The 20,620-nt window shown below is 40.4% G+C and overlaps 1 protein-coding gene across 2 annotated transcripts in view; it reads left to right on the forward strand.

Moving 5' to 3' along the window:
* mdn1 (midasin AAA ATPase 1) overlaps positions 1 to 20,620 on the forward strand; it is a 206,600-nt gene that overhangs the window by 132,977 nt on the left and 53,003 nt on the right. The window contains exons 62-75 of one of the 2 annotated variants that reach the window (XM_037980849.1): positions 684 to 796; positions 2,104 to 2,779; positions 3,425 to 3,586; positions 5,146 to 5,178; positions 5,257 to 5,428; positions 5,508 to 5,746; positions 13,365 to 13,460; positions 13,584 to 13,678; positions 13,831 to 13,955; positions 14,222 to 14,374; positions 16,887 to 16,996; positions 17,084 to 17,157; positions 17,288 to 17,477; positions 17,563 to 17,707. In XM_037980849.1, the coding sequence (XP_037836777.1) occupies positions 684 to 796; positions 2,104 to 2,779; positions 3,425 to 3,586; positions 5,146 to 5,178; positions 5,257 to 5,428; positions 5,508 to 5,746; positions 13,365 to 13,460; positions 13,584 to 13,678; positions 13,831 to 13,955; positions 14,222 to 14,374; positions 16,887 to 16,996; positions 17,084 to 17,157; positions 17,288 to 17,477; positions 17,563 to 17,707 (2,383 nt within the window). Of the gene's footprint in view, positions 1 to 683; positions 797 to 2,103; positions 2,780 to 3,424; positions 3,587 to 5,145; positions 5,429 to 5,507; positions 5,747 to 13,364; positions 13,461 to 13,583; positions 13,679 to 13,830; positions 13,956 to 14,221; positions 14,375 to 16,886; positions 16,997 to 17,083; positions 17,158 to 17,287; positions 17,478 to 17,562; positions 17,708 to 20,620 lie in introns of both variants that reach the window. The other variant, XM_017437728.3, reaches the window with a different exon arrangement.

Below are 20,620 nucleotides of genomic sequence, written 5' to 3' on the forward strand. Positions count from 1 at the left end.
CCCTCACCTAGGACCTGTCTGCCTTGGGTGACCCTACTAGGGGCATGAAGCCCCTGACAGCATAGCTCCTAGGATCATTGGGACACTCAAACCCCTCCACCACGATAAGGTGGCAGCCCAGGGAGAGGCAGAAGAAACCAAAATAGAACTTTTTGGTAAAAACTCAACTCGTCATGTTTGGAGGAAGTAGAATGCTGAATTGCATCCCAAAAATACTGTACCAGCTGTGAAGCATGGGGGTGGAAACATCATGCCTTGGGGCTGTTTTTCTACAAAGGGGACAGGATGACTGATCCATTGTAAAGGAACAATGAACGGGTTTGTGTATTGTGAGATTTTAAGCCAAAACCTCCTTCCATCAGTGAGAGCATTGAAGATGGAACATGGCTGGGTCTTCCTTGGGTGACCCTACTAGGGGCATGAAGCCCCTGACAGCATAGGTCCTAGGATCATTAGGACACTCAAACCCCTCCACCACAGTAAGATGGCAGCCCAGGGAGTGGGGCTAAACATGGATAAAAAAAAAATTACAAGAAAAACAAGCAAAAAAAAAATCCTTGGTAGAAAGTTCATAATAGTTTTTACAAATGTTTCAAATGCATCAGGATATTTTGGGGATGGGAGATGAACATACACTTACATATACTTGTTTTTAAAAATTCCCCGTCTTTTGTTTGTTACAGCTGGCTCTGCTAAAGGATGAGTGGAAAGCACGTAGCTTGTCCTCTCAGCTGAAGACTGGAGAGGAGCTAGAGAAAAGCAGCACCACTGATTGTTTCCAGCATCCTCGGATCAGGTCAGCACCACACTCAACGTGTTATGGTTTTAACCATTAATATCTATCATTACCAAGCTACAGGAACCTCACACTTCTCATAATGAAGAGAATGTTGTAGCCTGTGATTTGTTTAGGTTCAGGAGGAGCAACAGTTTTTGGTCTAGATGTAGAATCCAGCAGTGGTCCCAACATTTTTTGCAACACAGACTAGTTTCATGTTTTACTATGAACTAGTGGGGAAAAACGTTCTTAGGCAAAGATTTGTTTTTTTTTTAACTCATTCTTGTTGGTTTGCTAGTACATAAGGCATAACTGCAGTTGAGTCAAGAGCAGGAAAGAATTACAAGTAGAAGTGATCATATTTTAAAATAAAATATCCTGGAGACCAGTGTATAGAAAATATTTATAAAATTTTTTTAAGAAAAGTTTTTATTACTTCTGTGCTGCCCTTTTCCAAATGAGCCCTGGACCAGTACAGGTTGTCCCAGTGGTTGGGGACCACTGGAATACAGGATTTTTCCCCTCTGAAGGATCCTGGCTGGGAATTTGCCCAACCTCTCTTTATATGTCCTAAGGGCTTAGAGACAGCTTCAAAATGAGTCTGTCTTGGTTGGTAGTATTATATGATCTCAGACCTTTGGCTATGAGGCCATTTACAAATTTTGACATCTACAACTGGTTAACCTTTGGAGTCAACCTGATTTAAATGGCTGCAAAAGCCAACTGTTCTTCAAAATCACAAAAATTACTATAAATTGATAAGTTTTACAAATATTAATCTAAAATATGGTGTGGTAATATATCAGGCTGATCCCTAACACATATGCTGAGCATTAACAGATTGTGGAAGATTCTTGTTTCAAATTTTGCCATAAACTATTTTGAATCAACATTGTCTGTCTGTTAGCAAAATATCTCATGAACCACTAGTTGAATGTCATAAATTTTTCAGAAAATAATTATTGAACATCCATCTACAACTGTTTACCTTTTGGAGTCCATTCAATTCAAGGCCACCTCAGATAATTGACATTGGACAACATAAAAAGGCTATAACTCAGACAGTTTAACAGATATTGAGCTCTAATTTGTTGTGGTAGTAGCTGAAAATAATTCACAGCACATACTCTGAGCATGAAGTCTTGCGACACAGAATGAGATTGCGTATAATGTTATTTTTTAAGCAACAACTTTGTCATTTCCCAAGACAAATATAATCTTAGTCTAAAGCTGTTAAGAAAAGTGGCAGGCAATATGCATTCCTTCAAGGAATTAAAAGTCTTGTTTGTGTGTGTGTGTGTGTGTGCGCGCGTGCGTGTGTGTAGGTACCTGTGGGTCCGAATCCAGCAGGTGAAAGAGCAGATAGATGCGCTTTCCAGGAAGCAGGCCTATCGTCCTCATGAACCTCAATACGACCAACTCTTTCAGGATCTTCAGCATTACCTCTGCAGTATTGGACAGATGTCAGCTATCCAAGAGCTGCTTTCTCGCCTGCTGACGGTCCTGCAGGACTCCTCCCAATCTTTCAAATCCAAGTCAGCAGTCCAGGCCCTTCTGAAAGAAGAGGCTGTGTGGCAGAACTCCCAGCAGCGCTTTTGCCAGAAACTAGTGGAAAACTACTCATTGTACCCTGATGTGTTCAACCCGATCAGAACTGGCATCCTCCAGCTGCAGCATGGCATGAGGCTGGTAGCCTCTCAGTTGGCTACCTCTCTGACTCCCGTACCAGATCTGCCTAAGCTGGTGTCCTGCTTACTGGCCTACCCCTCGGTGTCCCCCAGCTTCCCATCCGATCTCACTCGGGCAGACTTTTTGTGCTCCAGGGCTTGTATGGATGTTCTGCACAGACTCTTGGAGCTTCTACCCCAGCAGGGCCCTGATTGCATCATCCTCCATTCCTCTGCTCTGTTAATGAATTCACTGCTTTATGTACAGTGCCATGTCCTGTCTGTTGGAGAGTTTGGTCCTGAGGCATACAGCCTCTTCAGACACATCTGTCAGGTCAGAGTAATAAGACTTTATTGTGAATGCTGACTCAGTATTCACACTGTTTTCACGCTTTTTGTCTTTTACATACTTTTTTGCAGTTTAACTACTTCTGCAAATTTTGCACTAGTTTAGTTTTCCTTTTAGTTTTTAGGTAACTTTTTGCAACTTTTAGCTTTTCACTGCCATTCTTCTACTTGTAGCTAACTCTCTGCCACTTTCAGTTCACAATAACTGGCATTTTGATCCTTTTAGCTATCAGCTAGTGTTTTGATACTAGATTTTTGCTAGCATTTTACTACTTTGAGCAAGCATTTTGCTTCTTTTAGCATTAACTTAATGTTTTTCTACTTTAAGCTTCTTTTCTGCTATTTTTTGGCTTTTAAACTAGCCTTTTGACACTTTTAGCTTTTGGCTTGCTGTTTAGTACACTTACTTTTTAGCTAGTGGTTTGCTACTTTTTCCTTTTAGCTAGCATTTTGCTACTTTTTGCTATTAGGTAGTGTTTTGCATCTTTTACTTTTCGCTATCATTTTGCCTATTCTGAGATTGTTACGGCCATTGTTCGTTTTTAGAGAAAATGCAAAGTTTTTCAAGAGTAATATTTTGTTTAAACCTAAAACTACATGTTTCTGCTTTGACTGTTGTGATTCTCCTCAGGGTCTGGTGAACGAATGGGATGAACAAGAGAGGCAGAAAAGAGAGCAGGAGCAGCTAGAGGCCAGTGTTTTCCGCAGCCGAAGTCAAATGCATGGTTCTGGACTGACAGAGGATGAACAGGAGGAGAAGGAATTCAGGCTCCAATTCCCTCAATTCAACATGGTACTTCTACAGCTCTTTTATCAGTGGTGCCCCCTTAATGCCTGATTATTTCATCTCTCAGCAACATATTTTTTTTTCATAGATCCTCAAATGAGATGTGTTATTCATTTCAGTTCAGTTTATTTCTATAGTGTCAATTCACAACAATTCATCTCAGGGCACTGCACAAAAACCTTGACATATATTATAAAATGCCAAAAAGTAAAAGTTATCCATTTAAGAAAGCCAGCAGATTGTGTCAAATCTTCACTTTGTCGCAAGTCCCATCCTTAGTAAGCACCTTGGCAACAATGGAAAGGAACAATTCCCTTTTAACAGGAAGAAACCTGCAGAACCAGGCTCACAATGGGTGGCCATTTTCCTTGACTGGCTGGGATTAGAGAGGACAGGAAAGAGACACAAACAAACATGGAAGGTTTGGACCATGTGTAGTTTCTATGGGAAAAAAAATAAAAAAACAAAATACATGTGAATGACAGAAATATTTACAGATACAAACATGGATACTACAGCAATTAAACACAGCAGCAGATTGTGAAAATGTGGTCAGTTTTACATCCAGCAATTTAAGACTATAGCAACATTAGTACGGAATAGTTCAAGAAACCCAAGCCAACCCTAGCTATAGGATTTGTCACAAAGGAAAGTCTTAAGCCTAGTCTTAAAGGTAGACAGGGTGTTGGTCTCATGAACAGAAACTGGAAGTTGGTTCTACTAGAGAGGAACCTGATAACTGAAGGCTGTTCCTTCATTATGCTTTTGGAAACTCTAGGAACTATAAGCAAATCTGCAGTCTAAGATTGAAGTGCTCTGTTAGGAAAGTATGGAACAACAAGATCTTTAATATAAGGAGGAGCTTGGCTGTTGAGAGCTTTGTATGTTAGAAGTAAGATTTTAAATTCAATTCGGATATTGACAGGAAGCCAGTGAAGTGAAGCTAAAACTGAAAAACTCAGAATTCTGGTAGCAGCATTTTGAATCTACTGAAGACTTGTTAAAAAGTTTTTTAGACACAGAAAACAAAGAAAAGTGGATGACACACTTAAAGTGGACGTTGTGTCTTGTCTAGGACTGTTGGAGCTCAACATAAGTAAAAAGTAAAGTTCCCATTAGAGGTGTGCAACATAAGCCCCAACTTATTGTGTGATATCTTAAGAAATTTAATATTATTTTATTTCTAACAATACAGGACGATAAAACATTTAATCTGTGGTTACAGTACAGATGTAAATTTGAACCAATTATGGACACGTGCCCAAGCAGTCGTGAATAGATGTAGTTTAGGGATTCAATTTTGGAGTAAGTTTGTGGTTTTTGTACTGATAAAATCTGATCCATTTATTTAAACAATAAAAAGTCTGCAAGAAGGTTAGTTTCTGCAGGCATCTGCTTAAAAGATCAGCTGAAAAAGTGTAGTAATGTTTCTGTCTGTATTTTGTCTAAAGACTTGTATTATGACTGAAAGCAGAATTATATTTTGATTAAGGCTAAATAGTATAGGGACCTTTTTTAAAATGGGAAAGTGTTTCCAAATTTTTAACTGGTACTGTTTTATTTAGGACTTTGCAGACATCCAGCCTCAAACAAATTTGGTAAGTCCAGCAGATGCACAAATAAAACGTGATGACAGTGTCCTGCAGGAGGCTGCTGAGGTAGGGTGTCTGTCTCAGTCTGCCATGAACACATTGGTCCAAGTTCATCAGCGCATGTGTCTGGGGTACGCTCGGTCACTGTGGTACCAGAGCACAGCACCAGCTAATCAAATTCAAGAACACATCCAAGCCCTGGTGTATTCTTATTGGATTTCATCTCCTGTGATGTCACACTTTTATCATCTGATTGGTTAGTACCTTTGATTGCTGTCATTTATTTGAAAAACTGTGAAGCTTCTAGTTCCATCATACTTCTATTTCCTATCTAGATTCTGAGTTGGACCAGCAGCTGACAGGCAGCGGCCTGTTGCTCTCTGCTGTCCTGCAGAACATGGTACAGGGCTCGAGGGGCCCTGATGAGCTGGTGATCGCCTCAGAAGAACCATACAACTTTTATCAGCATCCCAACATCAGTGAGGCCCGACTATGTCTGCCTGTTTTGGAACAGCTGATTGAGGCAGTGAAGCAGAGACTAGAGGACTGGCCTGAACACCCTGCTCTCATACAGGTCAGTTAACCTCCTCTGAGTCAGCACCAAGGGATGTTGGTGATCTGTTTTATTGGAAATCTAATCAGAGTTCTTCAAGGTTTAATGAATAGGAATTTTATAAATTGGACCAGATCACCAGTGTTTATAGAACTTTTGTTTGTTACATCTTCTAACTTGAACATTTGATCGAAATACAGTATATATGGTATTGTCTTGTACTTTAATATCAGGATATTAAACAGCAGTTTAGTCAGTGAGTAGGGCGGCCCTCCTTCAATCGGAGGGTCAGAGGTTTAGTCTCCAGCCCCTGCAGTGTGCTGAAGTGTCCTTGGGCAAGACACTGCCCTCGATATACTTATTGGTATATGAGAAAAATTGCTGCATATAGGATGTAAAATATACAATAAAAAGCACTATTTGAGTGAAAGCACTGTTTGAGTGTGTGTTTCTAAATAATTGAATAAGAAACATTCCAATGCACTTTGCAGAACCTGCAGAAGTTGAAATGGCGCCTGTACTAGTGGGCAGCTGTGGATCGGTGGTTAGAGCAGTTGTCCTCCACTGAGAGAGCTGGAGGTTCGAATCCTCCAGCAGGAGTCACGTCGAAGTGTCCCTGGGCAAGACACTGAACCCCTCATTGTCTCCGATGTGTGCCCCATCGGTGGATTTATTCAGATTCAGTGCTATATAAATGTGTGTGGTTGGGTAAATGAGGGCACAGATTGTGTTGTAAAGCGTTTTGAGTAGCCTGATTGGCTAGAAAGGCACTATATATCTACAGTCCATTTACCATTAGGATGGACCATTTATCATTTAAAAATTTCTTCAGATGTCAAAGTCAACTGGGTGCAGCATTCTTATTAATATTTGAAGTGAAGTGAAGTGAAATTTATTTATTTAGCACTTTTCAGCAGCAAGGCAATCCAAAGTGCTTTACAACACAGAAACAACAGAATCAAATACAGAAACACAGGAAAAACATCAAAATCAGGTACAGAATCAAATATAGATAAAAACATCAATCATGTATAATCTAAATGAAATATAAGATATTTTAAATATTGCCATGAAACTAAACATATCTAAACATGAGATAAGATAGTCAAAATAGTAGCTAAGATAATCTAAATGAAATCATGATAAAGTTAAAACTGAACTAAACAACAATTAGGAATCTAACAATATCTAAATAAAAGATGAGCTAAGATAAACTAAACTAAATGTACAGGAAAGCTAAATAAGCTAACATAAACTGAAACCTGATAATTCTAAACTAAAGGTACAAGAGGCTAACTAATAGTACCAAAAAGGCCCGCTAAACAGCCAACATAAAAATGCTAAGATAAACTAAAACATGATAATGCTAAACTAAAGGTACCAAGAGGCTAACTAATTGAAGCGTCAAGTGGCCGTTTTGTTGCTTAGGTTGATGTTTTTACTAAAATGAGCCAGTGTCAGGATCTCAGCAACCTTGATATAAGCTAAAATGTGATGGCCCAACAACTGAAATGTGACTTTGCAGCTCTTGTTCAGCATTCCTGTTCTGTAATGGATGGGAATTACCAAAACTGTTTGATAAAGAGAAAAACTGGTAAAGTAGTGACTGGTTCATAGGTGGCCAAAGTGTCTTTAGCAGCATGTTGTCCAATCCAAAAGATTAGCTACTATATGAAGTAATTTTATATATATCAATAATGAGACACAACAGTTTTTGTCTTTTTGTGATGAGTGTTCTTGGGAATTTAGCAGCCTTGTTATGTGATGAATTGTTGCACATTTTGTTTTGTCTGTTTGATGGAGCAATTTCTACTTCCATATGTAAACTCTAGATTGCTAGTGAATCAAACTTTTATCCTAAGGAAAAAGTTTTTATGTCTAAGATTGGATTTTATGTGCATGACTGAAACATGGTAGAGTTTTTGTGAGTCCAGTGTTGCTACTATTTTAACTCACCATGGATGTCAGGCAAAGGATGAACAGTGATTACCTTTAAGAGTTGCTTTAAATGTAAACCATCCGCAGTCTGTAGTTTTAAACTGAGCCTCTTTGAGTTATTTGGCTCTCACATCATGCTGTTTGCAGTGGTTTATCAGCCTCCAAGATATAATAAAGGACTTTTCTGATTTCTTGGCTAAAATTATGCCCAAAGTGACAAGGTTCTTATTTTAGGGGATTTTACTGTTCATGTGTGTTGACCTGATTCACCAATGGCAAAGGCCTATTTAAACCTCACTGACCCTCTGTGGCTAGTCCTATACAGGAACATGGACGCACAGTTGATCTGGTTTTATTTTATGGTTTACCTGTTTTAACTTTGTGAAACAGTGTTTTCAGATATGCCAGATATAGCTGTTTTTTTTTTTGAAGTTGCTCTCACCTGTACAACAGTTAAACCTTCCTCTGCCTTGGTTTTAACTCATACACTGCTGGTCAGTTTTCAGGTGTTTTTAATGAGAACTGTGTCATCCCAGCTTCTGTGTACAACACCAAAGAGCTGAGCTCCTGGTTTCACTCCACCTGACAAACTGTTTTGGACTCTTTGGCTCCATTAAAAACCAGGCAGCCTAAAATCAGATCTAAGCCCTGGTTAAATAATGAGACTCATACTGTCAGACATGAGTGTCGTATAGCTGAACGCAGGTGTAACAAAGGACCTCAGGTGTGATTTCAAATATTAAAAGACTGCTAGCATCAACTATCAAACTGTGTTTAGTCAGCCACTGTGTTATTTTCATACAAAATTCGATCTTAGATCTTAGCTTTTATTGTTGTGATTATTATATCATGAAATCTTTTTAATGCTTCATACAAAAAAATCCCACCTAACCGAATCAAACACTTTCTCTGCATCCATTCCCATGATGACTGCTTCGGTTTGTGTCTCAGCTATGCTCTGCATTATGTGTAATGTCCTTCTGATGTTGTCTTGAGTTTGTCTATCTTTATTGAATCCTTTTTGGTCTGAGTGGATTATGTCTGGTAGGAGTTTTTCTTTATTTCTAGCCAAACTTGCAGTAAAAAGTCTATAATCCTGATTTAGGACACTAATAGCCCTTTTCCATTAGCACCTCTACAGGACAGTTTAACTTGGCTTAATTCTGTTCAACACGGTTCGAGTTGTTTTCCATTACACTTCAGTAACAGCTGTAGTGGGTGGGTTCATTGTAAATATGGGCGGTCGAGGATTTCCGGTGGTCGCATTGGGTGGAGGCTCCCGTGAGATTGAGGAATAGTGTGTAAATTAGATAACTTTCTGGATATCCCCTTAAGAGAAACCACAAATAAGAAGATGATGCCGATAAGAAACACCGTTGGTAAACAACAAACCGACCAAAAAGAGTCCAAAGAGAAGAAAGACTCGCAGCAGGCTAACACCGCAGCTAGCGAGAGAAGAAGAGCTAACAAAGCTAATGACACGGTAACCGATGTCCTGCGTGAACTAAAGGAGTTTGGGAAAGAAAATTAGAGTGCATTTGCTGAGACAAAAGCTGCTCTAATAAGACTGGAAACATCAGTACGAAATTTGAAAGAGCGCATGGACACGCTAGAGCAAATTTGCAAGAAGCAGAAAGTAGGACCGGCACGACGGAAGAAGTTAGCCAGAGAAACGAGAGAGTGCTTCGGTACTTGCTGAGACGTGAGGCCTTACTCACTAACCAATGTGATGACCTACAGAACCATTTGCGCCGTAACAATCTCAGAATCTACCAAGTTCCAGAGGGCAGCGAGAAACAAGATATGGTAGGCTTCGTAAGGGAATTAATCAGGAGCACGCTTCTTCTGCAGGAAGATTTAAGCATTGAAAGAGGACACGGATCCGCCAAACCCCATCATTGTCCGCTTCATGAATTACACCACAAAAGAAGCGGTGCTGCAACGGGTATGGTCACAAAAACAAATCATTCTTCAAGGGAAAAGAATATACTTCGACCTGGACTTCTCTCCAGAGGTCCAAAAAAAGTGAGTGAGACTGCGGAACATAATCAGGCAACTTAAAGAAAAAGGAATCCAGGCAAAATGTTGTTTTCCTGCGCAACTCAGAATCGACTTTGAAAGCGGCGCGAAAACCTTCCCTACTCTTCTAGACGCGTTACCAACGTTGGAGAGGTTCAATATTTCGGCGCAGATGAGTGTGAGAGAGAGGATGGAAGCGGAGCTCTCCATGGAGGCCTGGACTTTGAGAATCAACAACAGGAGACATGGAACAGGGGGGCTGCCTGATGCGGACTTAAAAGTTTTCATTTAAGACTGTGGTGGGGAAAAATGTTCAGGAACAGAGGAGCTCTTGAGGACTATAGGAAATGTTTTGAGAAAAATTATTAAGGGGGAGAAGAAGACGTTATCGAAACAGCCAATGTTACTTTATGTAGTAAATTTGTATTTCAAATGTTTAATATCTCGCGGGTAATCAATATCACCGTGCGTTACTATCGTTATTCCAATTGGGTGGAGATCTCACCAGGGAATTATTGCTTTTCTTTGGTTTGTGATCTGGGCTGCACTTAGTGCTTTTTCCCCAGAGCAACTATGGGCACACAGCACTCTGCCTTGGTTATATCGGGGGCTGGTTAGGAGGCCACTACAGATTATACTGTATGTGGTCTTAACATAATCAGTCGGGTTCATGGGAGTCTTTGGGGCTTAATTTGTTGAAACTGCTTTTGTGTTACTATGTTCTTGTTCCTTGACATGTTCAAGCCCACACAGAGTGATCAACAAGAGACAGAAACAGATAAGATGCAACATTCAGAATTAAGTTCGAAGGGTCAAAAAGTAGTGGAGTGATTTAAATATTTTGTGTTATAACGTGAGGGGACCGGGTCACCCGATAAAGAGGAAGAAAATATTAGCTCAATTAAAATCACATAAAAGTTCAATAGCTGTATTGCAAGAGACCCATCTTAATGACTTGGAACACAAGAAATTAAAAAGAGAATGGGTGGATCAAGTGTTTTTTGCTAGCTGTCCAAAAAGTAGAGGGAGGGGGGTGGCAATTTTGCAAAGCCGAATAACCAACTTCTCACTGCAGAAGGAGGTGATGGAAGTGCAGGGGAGATATGTGATGGTAGTGGGATCAATAGAAGGGATGGTCATAACAATAATGAATATATATGCCCCAAATGAAAATGATCCAAACTTTTTTATAGAAGTTGCCTCTGTCTTGGCAGATTCAGAGGGCGTAATACTTTTAGCAGGAGACTGTAATTGTGTGTTGGATCCAAAACAAGATAAATTGCTGCCAGAACAGGGTCCGCTTGGCAAAAAAACAAAAGCTCTGAAATACCTACTAGAGGAGTTGGGACTGGTGGATTCTTGGAGGGCATGTAACCCACAGGGCAGGGATTTCACATTTTTCTCAAACATGCATGGTTCTTACTCAAGATTGGACATGATATTTATATCCAAACAAGACCTTCATAGGATAGTTCATAGTGGTATTGAACCTATAACTTTGTCAGACCATGGGCCAGTCAGAATAACATTAAGAATGAAAAAGGAAAAACATTTTAAATATTGGAGATTGAATGTCTCTATGTTGAATGATCCACATGTCCAAGAGCAGATGAGGACAATTCCGCTTGAATGATAATGCGGCAGTGTCCCAGGCGATATTGTGGGATGGAGCTAAGGCTGTAATTAGGGGTAAATGTATAGAAATGGCAAGTAAATTAAAGAAACAACCGGCACAGAAAGTAAATGACCTAGAAAATGAAGTGAAAAGATTAGAACAAACCCATAAAAGGGACAGAAAAGAGGAGACATTGAAAAAACTTAGAAGAAGCAGGGAAGCACTGGACAAACTACTTACTTATAAGGCAGACGGTGCTATGAGATATACAATTTTAGCAAATAGGATGCAATCCAAAGGTACTTAAAGAAATTAATAAAACCTGATCAAACTGGATTTATAACGAAACGACAAGGATCGAACAACATTAGACGAGTGCTAAATATCCATCCATCCATCCATCCATCCATTCTCTTCCGCTTATCCGGGGTTGGGTCGTGGGGGTAGCAGCCTAAGCAGGGAGACCCAGACTTCCCTCTCCCCAGCCACTTGGGCCAGCTCCTCCGGGAGAATCCCAAGGCGTTCCCAGGCCAGCCGAGAAACATAGTCCCTCCAGCGTGTCCTGGGTCTTCCTCTGGGCCTTCTCCCGGTGGGACATGCCCGGAACACCTCACCAGGGAGGCGTCCAGGAGGCATCCTCACCAGATGCCCGAGCCACCTCAACTGGCTCCTCTCGACGTGGAGGAGCAGCGGCTCTACTCTGAGTCCCTCCCGGATGACCGAGCTTCTCACCCTATCTCTAAGGGAGAGCCCAGACACCCTGCGGAGGAAACTCATTTCAGCTGCTTGTATTTGCGATCTCGTTCTTTCGGTCACTACCCAAAGCTTGTGACCATAGATGAGGGTAGGAACGTAGATCGACCGGTAAATCGAGAGCTTCGCTTTTTGACTCAGCTCTCTCTCCACCACGACAGATCGGCTAAATATTTCTACTTCTAAATGATATATCTGATAGTGATGGGGGGAAAGGATTACAAAAAGGGATGTTACAGTCTATTTGTCTAAATTAGCTTTGATTTGATCCAATTTCCACCATTTCCATCCTGTGGTGCACCACTTTCTGTATGTCCTCTCCAAGTCAGTTGGCTGTTTTCCTAGCAGTTTCCTGTTTGGCTCCTCATGTATAATGAAAAGTCGCTTATTTTCAAATACTGTTCAAAATTGATCTTGATTTTGAGCAGCAACTCATATGTAGAACCATTTTTCAGGAAATCCAGTAATTCATACTGCTTAGAAAAAGTTAATACTGGTTCTGGTGGGAAGGTGTCTGAACACAGTGCATATTATGACTCCATAGTGGTAGACTTGTCAAGGTACTACTCATGTCTAATTTTTAAATTGTCTACAGTGGGCACTAGGCATCAGAATTTCTTCATGTTAATGTTTGTATGTATTTCTTACCCGGTGAAGAATGGTATCAGGATGCACTGTGGAAATAAGACAAGCAGGTATGGCCAGTGTCATTTTTCTGGTTGAGAAACAAAATAACAAAATCCTGAATCCAAGCTGCTGAATTGGACTTCCTGTGTAGGGTGGCTGGGTCAGATACGATGAGGAGCTCCATCATCCAGGGGTAGCTTGGAGTAAAGCCACTTCTCCTCCACATTGAATAGATTCAGTTAAGATGGTTCAAGCATTTGATATTCAAATGCCTCCTGGGCCCCTCACGCTGGGCGTTTTCTTCAGACACATCACACTGAGAGGAGACCCCAGGGCAGACCTAAAACTTCCTGAAGGGATTTTGTATCCTCTCTGGCCTGGGAGGATCCCAGGAGCTCTCAAGGGGAGCTGCAGAGTGTTGCTGGGCAGTGGGATGTCTGGGTTTTCCATCTGAACCTGTTACCTTTGCGGCAAGACCACAGATAAGAGGAAGAAAATGGATATAATGATTCAGTGATTACAGAAATAACTTACAGCTCCTCTTGTTAAGAGCATGTGTAGAAAACAGCATCTCTCACAAAATCTTTTATGAGTTCAAAAAATAGTTTTTTAATATATGATTCTTACTTTCTCTGTCTGTCTGTATTTATGTATCCATGTGTTTTTGTTTCTGTGTGTGGTTTTCAGCTGACTAATGTCATAGAGTGGATTCTGGCCTTTAGTCTGGACAGTCCACTTGCAAAGTTTCTGAATGGTTTGGAGATCCTGCTCAGTAAAGCTCAGGTAAGCTTTGTTAGCAGTATACTGGTGCATGATACACAGTTTCATATAGTGTTTATAAATGAAATCACCCAGAAGATAAAGGTTTTTACTTAAAATAAGGTGTATGTTACTGTATTTTCACAGGACTGGGAGAATAATGCCAGCCGATCTGTGTCTCTACAAAAGGAGCTCCAACTAGTCACCCAGATGATTATCCAGTGGCGCAAACTGGAGCTTAAGTAAGATAAAGTGGGATCCTGCTGTTACTTTTTAAAAACCAGAAAATGTGCTCTGAACGATCCTTATTTTTATCAGGATGTTAGGTAGGTCTGTGACTATGACTCCTACGCTGCTAATGAAGGACTTGTATCCTGATACTGTCTTGCTGTAGTTGCTGGTCGAACAGTCTGGACAACGCAATCAAGCGACACACTGAGAAATCAACCAAACACTGGTTCTCCATCTACCAAATGATAGAGAAGTACTTACAAGAAGAGAGGGAAACGGCAAATATAGGTACAGAATGTCCTGATGCATGCTCAATAATCCAGGTAGAAAACTCTAACAAGGATGAGTCAGGTCCTCTGGCCATGCCAGGCCAGAACTAACTGTCCAGAGGACCTGACTCAACCTTGTTAGACAGCTACAGAATGTCTCTAAGCGTGAGCTGATTGAGTATATCTGGTGACCCAGTCATTAATCAAAAGTGTTAATTAATTTAATCCTGCATACATACTGATATAGCTTTTTTTTTCTTTTTCCTCTGCCTTTAACATCTCCAGGTGAGGGGGTGGTGCGTCCCTCTCTGTGTTCAGTGTCCTCTACTCTTCAAGCTTTCATGGAGGGATCCACTGTGGGAGAGTTTCACACCCGCCTGAGAATGCTGCTCAGCTTCCACTGCCACCTCCTGCTGGTCCCCAATCAACCTGGACGAGGTCAGGAATCAACTCTATCTCCTGTCACACATTGCATGGTTTCTTATTTACAAACTGTAAGCCAATGTGCACCGTCAGGGGGGTAATGTGCTGTGTTTAATTAATGTACATGTTTATTATAGATAGTGTTGCTAATTAATTTTATGTATATGGTTTTATAGATGTTATTTATAAAAACTCTGGTCTCTGAGGTTGTTCCTGGGATCTGTTGGAGCCACTCTTCCAGTTTGAGGTCGCAGCCCTGAGTGGTCCAATTAATGAAGCAGATTATAAGTATTTAAATAGAGATTACACCGTATCAGGTTTTTATTAGCAATGAAAAACAGTCTTCAGTCTTCCTACAACAAATCTGACCTGGGGTATCAACAGTGGTATACCTTTTTCTTACGCATTTCTGACATCAGCCGAACACCTCTTATACAACAGGTTACCAATACACATGTACAGAGAAACTCTGGCATATGGACATCCATCCATTTTCTTTACCTGCTTCGCCTTTCAAGGTTGCAGGGAGCTGGTGCCTATCTCCATCAGGCACTGTGTGAGCGTTGTGGTACTCCCTAGACAGGTCACAAGTTCATCACAGCTTCACATATTTTTGTAATATTTATGATAAACATGTTAAACAAGTTAGACAAACAACTATTCATGCTTTCACTCACACCTAGAGAGAATTTAGAGTTACTAATTAACCTAACATGCTTGGTATTGGTCTATAGGAGGAACCAGAACAAACCCACACATGCACAGGGAGAACATGCAAACTCCACTCAGAAAGGCACCAGGCCAGAAGGTCATCCTGCATTCTTCTTGCTGGGAGGCAATTGCTCTAACCACTGCCCCGCCATGCTGCCCATAACATATAAACATGTTTTTCTTAAGTTTGCTGGGTCAGATTGATTGCAAAGGAAATATCTTGATAAGCTGTCTCCATCTTGGGTTACAGTGACATTTAACCATCCCGTAGCCTTCAGGTCAAATTAACCCAAAATTAGAAGGGCTTCTCTCCCTCTCTTGGTCTCTCTCTCTCTCTCTCTTTCTCTCTTTTGAGGGCTTAAGGAGGGTTAAACTCTCGAACCTTAGTTCTGGACATCTGGTTTTGAACACAAACACCTAACTCCTAGAAACTAGGCCTGCTTTTGACAAAAACATTTGGTTTTACTTAGTAGAAGTCTTAATCTTTAATGGAACAATACATTTTCATCTTTATAACATTCTTCTTTCTTGCAGTTAATCCTCCTTCACAATGACCATTGGCACCACTGAGGCCTTGACTGTCCACAACTTGTCTATTTCCTCTGTCAGCCCTTGGTATTTCTCAAGCTCTTTGTGTTCCTTCTTGATGTTGCAGTTACTTGGGATTGCTGTATATCTACACAGCATTCCAAATTATGCACATGCTTTTTGTGTTTTATTTTCTCAATAGCTAATATAATAGACAGAATTTCTTTAATTCCTCAACAACCAAATCATCATTTTCCATGAATTTTATGAAACAAAACTACCACTGACATCAACAACAATATTTTAGAACTGAATATCGAGACCACAGAAGAAATGTGGAGCAGTATTTGGAACTTTGCCAGAAAAATTACTATTTGTAATCGCTACTGGGCTTCGCAGCTTAAATTGTTGCATAGAGCTCACTTGGCCCCAAAGTGGGTGTCTAAGTTTAAACCAGGGTCCTCTTCACTGTGCTCTAAAAGGAAATTACACGAAGGCAGCCTCACATGTCTCTGGTCATGCTCTAAGATCCAGGTATACTTGGAATCTATTTTGTTCGAAATCAGGAAACTTATCAAAATTAACATTGATCTCGATCCAGTGTCTCTTCTCCTCTGTCTATCGAGTAAACATATGAAAACACATTAAAAACATGTTCATATTAATTTTGAACGAATTGTGTTATGCCTGGTAAACCTGCTCACATGTTGGTGTGGTATTGTTGTTTGCTGAAGATCCGGGTCAAGGCCTCAGTGGTGACAGTGGATATTGGAGCATTTAGTGCTGTGTCCCCCAAACTGGAATAGTGGCTCCAACAGATCCCAGGAACAATGTCAAAGATATCTGTTCAGAAGAGTGCAGTTCTAGGAACAGCTAAGATACTGCACAAAACCCTGAAGCTCCCAGACCTCTGGTAGAGGACCTGAGTTTGAAGTAAATTTTAATCGCCATGTAGAGAAATAGGCCAAGCTCAGAGTTAGTTTGAACACACACTCTGTTTAGGGACACAGGGGGCAACTGCCAGTGGGGAGTCCACATTTGTTTTGACAAACTGTTTAACTTGAAGGTCAACATGTCAGTGTTAAAATAAAACAATTTCAGAATTACATTTGAACACAAGATGAAAATGACTAACCATTTCATCACTGAAGTTTATCAATTAAATCAGTAATTATTGCAGAAAATAACCTTTGTTCCACAACAGAATTAGAGGTCACAAGATGACATGTAATTGGGTACTTTTGCTTTTTGCTTAGTGAGACAAAATTAAGTATTGTTGTACTTTCAGACTTTCTGTGCAGTCTCCTCTGGAATCTCCATAAATACTACAGCCAGTTCTCTGAAAGCGTTCAGGCCAAAGTCACTCAGCTCAGACAACCCATTGAGAAAGAACTTAAGGTTTGAACTCGTGAAATTTCTCTAACTTTTTAAAACTGTTATTATCTGCAATATGATGAGAACTACTAAATAAATTCTTATTTTCAGGACTTTATTAAGATCTCCAAGTGGAATGATGTCAGTTTCTGGTCCGTCAAGCAGTCAGTGGAAAAGACCCATCGGTACTTGACATGAGCAGGATCAGACTATTCAGCAGGATCTAATTTATGACTATTTGCAAACTGAACATTTACACTATCTCTGGGAACAAATTCTGCTTCCAAATTCTTTCTGCTTGTGCTTTTCTTTCAGCACCCTCTTTAAGTTTGTGAAGAAATTTGATGAGGCTCTAAATAGTCCAAGTCTTCCTGCTCTAGTGGAACAAAGAACCAGCATAGAAATGGACAATGTGGACACTAACTTTGAGGGTAGTCCTCTTCAACAGATTCATCGGGTCCTGAAGAACACCCTGCCTGGAACAGGCAGAGATCTGCAGATACAGGTCTAACAAAGTACATGTTGGTTTTACACCACTGTGATTCCTTATCTTGGATAAAATCTATTTTACTCACACTTGCACATTTCAGAATGAAGGTCCAGAAGAAGGAGTAGAAGTATCTTCCTTACAGGCACGTCTGCCTGTTCTTTCTCGAAAAATGAAGGAGGTCTGTATCCAGGTGCTAAAGCAAAATCCAGTGCCTGAGCTGGCTGAAGATCTGGACTACTTCACATGTAGGTCTTTCCTTTTTACAAAATAAAAATTGCAGTCTTTTTGGCAGATAGATTTTCAATAGTTTAATTACTATTGCATTTTTTTATAATACCTAGCTGCAACTCTTTCAAATTTGCAAAACAGAAAGTAGTTGCAGTAAATGTTACATTATTTCTAGTAATTTTAGCACTAATTGGCCTCTTAATTGAAAGTGCAAGTTTTGAGTTAAATCCTCAGACCTCCTGTTCCCCAGTTGCTACTTCCAGCTTATTTAGAATATATGTTAGGTTACTTGTCATTCAGGAAATGACAATCCCAAAACAGTAAAACAAATAAGAACAACTATTCTGTAGTTGAAGATGTGTAACTTCTCATTCAGGATTTCAATTCACCATTGTGCAAAATAGACTCACATGCAGATTAATCACACTCCCCTCCCACTGGAGAAAAGTTAAGGTCTTTGTTTACCTGGCTTACAAGAAAGACAGAGAAAAGAAGTTGGTTATGTTTTCAGTAGCATCGGTTGGTTTGTCTGTCCATTTGTCCATTCACTTGTTAGCAAGATTAATCTTGTAACACAGGAATGTGAAACTGCACACCGAGACACGTCATGGGTCAAGGATGATCCCAACTATTATCAAGATCATGGGCTAAATGTCAGTGTCTCAAGTAACCACATGCTCTAATTCTGGAATCGTGTAAAGTAACAATGTCAAACTGCACAGCTGGACATCTCATAGATCAAGGATAATCCTTCTTGATTTTAAAGTCACAGGGTCAAAAATCAAGGTCACAGTTAACCCTTTAAAACCTTGTTTAGGTTTGTTTTAAATTTCATTTATTTTAAAATCTATAAAAATCTAAATCTAAAAAAAATTTATTAAAAGTCAACATCTCAGATGGTGTCAAAGGCCAGGTACAAGGTGTTTTAAGAAGGGATTTAAAAACAGTCAGGGAAGAGGCTTGTCTGATGTCCAAGGGATTTCCATAATTTAGAAGCTGCCACAGCAAAAGCATGGTCTTCTCTGAGCCTTTGCTTTGTTTTCATCACACTCAGGAGCAGCTGATCAGCTGACCTGGGGGATCGAGAGGGTGTGTAGGGATGTAGTAGTTCAGACAAGTACAGCGGGTCAAGTCCTTTAAAACTTTAAAACCAAATAAAAGAATTTTAAAATGAATCCTAAAATGTATAGACAGCCAGTGTAGGGAGGCCAAAATAGGGGAAATGTGGTCAAATTTTCGTGTGCCAGTTAAGAAATGTGGAGCAGCATTCTGTACCCTCTGAAGTTGAGAGATGCAGGAATCACTGATTCCATTATAAAGTGTGTAACAGTAATCCAGACGAGTGGTGATGGATTACTGTTTTGAAATGCAGTTGAGAAAAAATCGACTTTACTTTAGCCAGCTGCCTCAAATGGGAAAAAAAACATGTATTTAACAACTGCTCCAATGTGATTTTCTAAATTTATTTCAGCATTGACTTTGACCCCTAGGTTTGTAACAGTTGGCCTGATGTACTGGGCCAACGAACTAACATCTACATAGGGGGTCTCAGTTGAGGCTTCAAAGACCATCACCTCAGTCTTTTTCTCATTAACTTTAAAAGGTTCACAGCCATCCAGGCTTTTATGTCCTCCAGACATGAAAACAGCAGGCTCAGTGAGCTGGAGTCCTTTGTCTTTAGCGGGACATATATCTGGGTATCATCCGCATTACAATGAAAGAAGATCCCATATTTTCTAAAAATAGAGCCAAGAGGGAGCAGGTGCCCCGTATAGAGGAGGGTGTCTAAGGCTGAGCCCTGCTAGACCCTGCACAAAAGAGGAGCAGACGAGGATACATGGTCACCAAGGCAGACACAGAAAGTACACTTGGCTAAGTAGGATCTAAACCAGTCTATAGCTGTACTACTGATGCCACCCCCGCTCCAAATGATAAAGTAAAATGCTATGGTCCACTGTGTCAAAAGCAGCTGATAAATCTCAAAGCAGGAGGACAACACAATAACCAGAGTCAGTGGCTAAAAATATATCATTAAAAACTTTTAAAAGGGCAGACTTTCAAGGATCGCAGGGCTGGAAGGTTTCATCCAGGCACTGGTTGGGTCCAGCACACACAGCCAAAGAAACAGGCGAGTCACAGATCCACATGGGAGGTAGAGTCCAAACTCGGCACAGGTGAGCCAAGATCCCAGACAGCAGCGAGGGCAAATTTTTGTGCCTGTTGAAGTCCCATATAGACAGATTTTTTTCAAAGTTTGGCAATCGTACACCATTAGAGGGTTGACATTTAGTAAAGCTCAGTACAGGCAGCACAAACAAGCAAATCATAGGTCACAAATCACAGATGGCAAGCCTTACACACTGACATCATCTTTAATATCAGAGAGCAGAGTCCACTATAGTGAATGTACTGAGATGTGATTGTAATGATGTATTTATCAAATTAAAAGGAGAATTCCAATTTGTCCTCTCAACAATCTTCCAACTCTGAAGCTACATAAAATCCAGCCATTTGAGCTGCCTGAGAATATGCAAGATTGTTTGGTTATTCTTACCTCCGCCAAAGAGGTTATGTTTTTTGGTAGCGTTAAATTGTTTGTCTTTCTGTCTGTTAACAAGATTATTGAAAAACTAATGAACAGGTTTTGATGAAACTTTCATGAAAAGTTGGGGTTGTCACAAAAAACAAGTGATTAAATTTTTGGGTGGATCCAGTTCTTACAAGAGTTCAATGGTGTCAGTGACCCTATGGCTTTGATGGAGGTTTGTGCTCTAAGTGCTTTTAGTTTAGAAGTACCAAGGCTTTTTCCCAATGGTACATGACCAAGAAACCTCCCAATTAAGGGATCCTCACCAGGGGGGCCAACCTTTAATGTCTGAAGACCATGGCCTCATGCTTGGAGGATCTGCTTATTGTCGTTGTGGCTGTTT

The sequence above is a fragment of the Kryptolebias marmoratus genome, linkage group LG17, assembly GCF_001649575.2.
Source record: "Kryptolebias marmoratus isolate JLee-2015 linkage group LG17, ASM164957v2, whole genome shotgun sequence".
Classification (NCBI taxonomy): domain Eukaryota; kingdom Metazoa; phylum Chordata; class Actinopteri; order Cyprinodontiformes; family Rivulidae; genus Kryptolebias; species Kryptolebias marmoratus.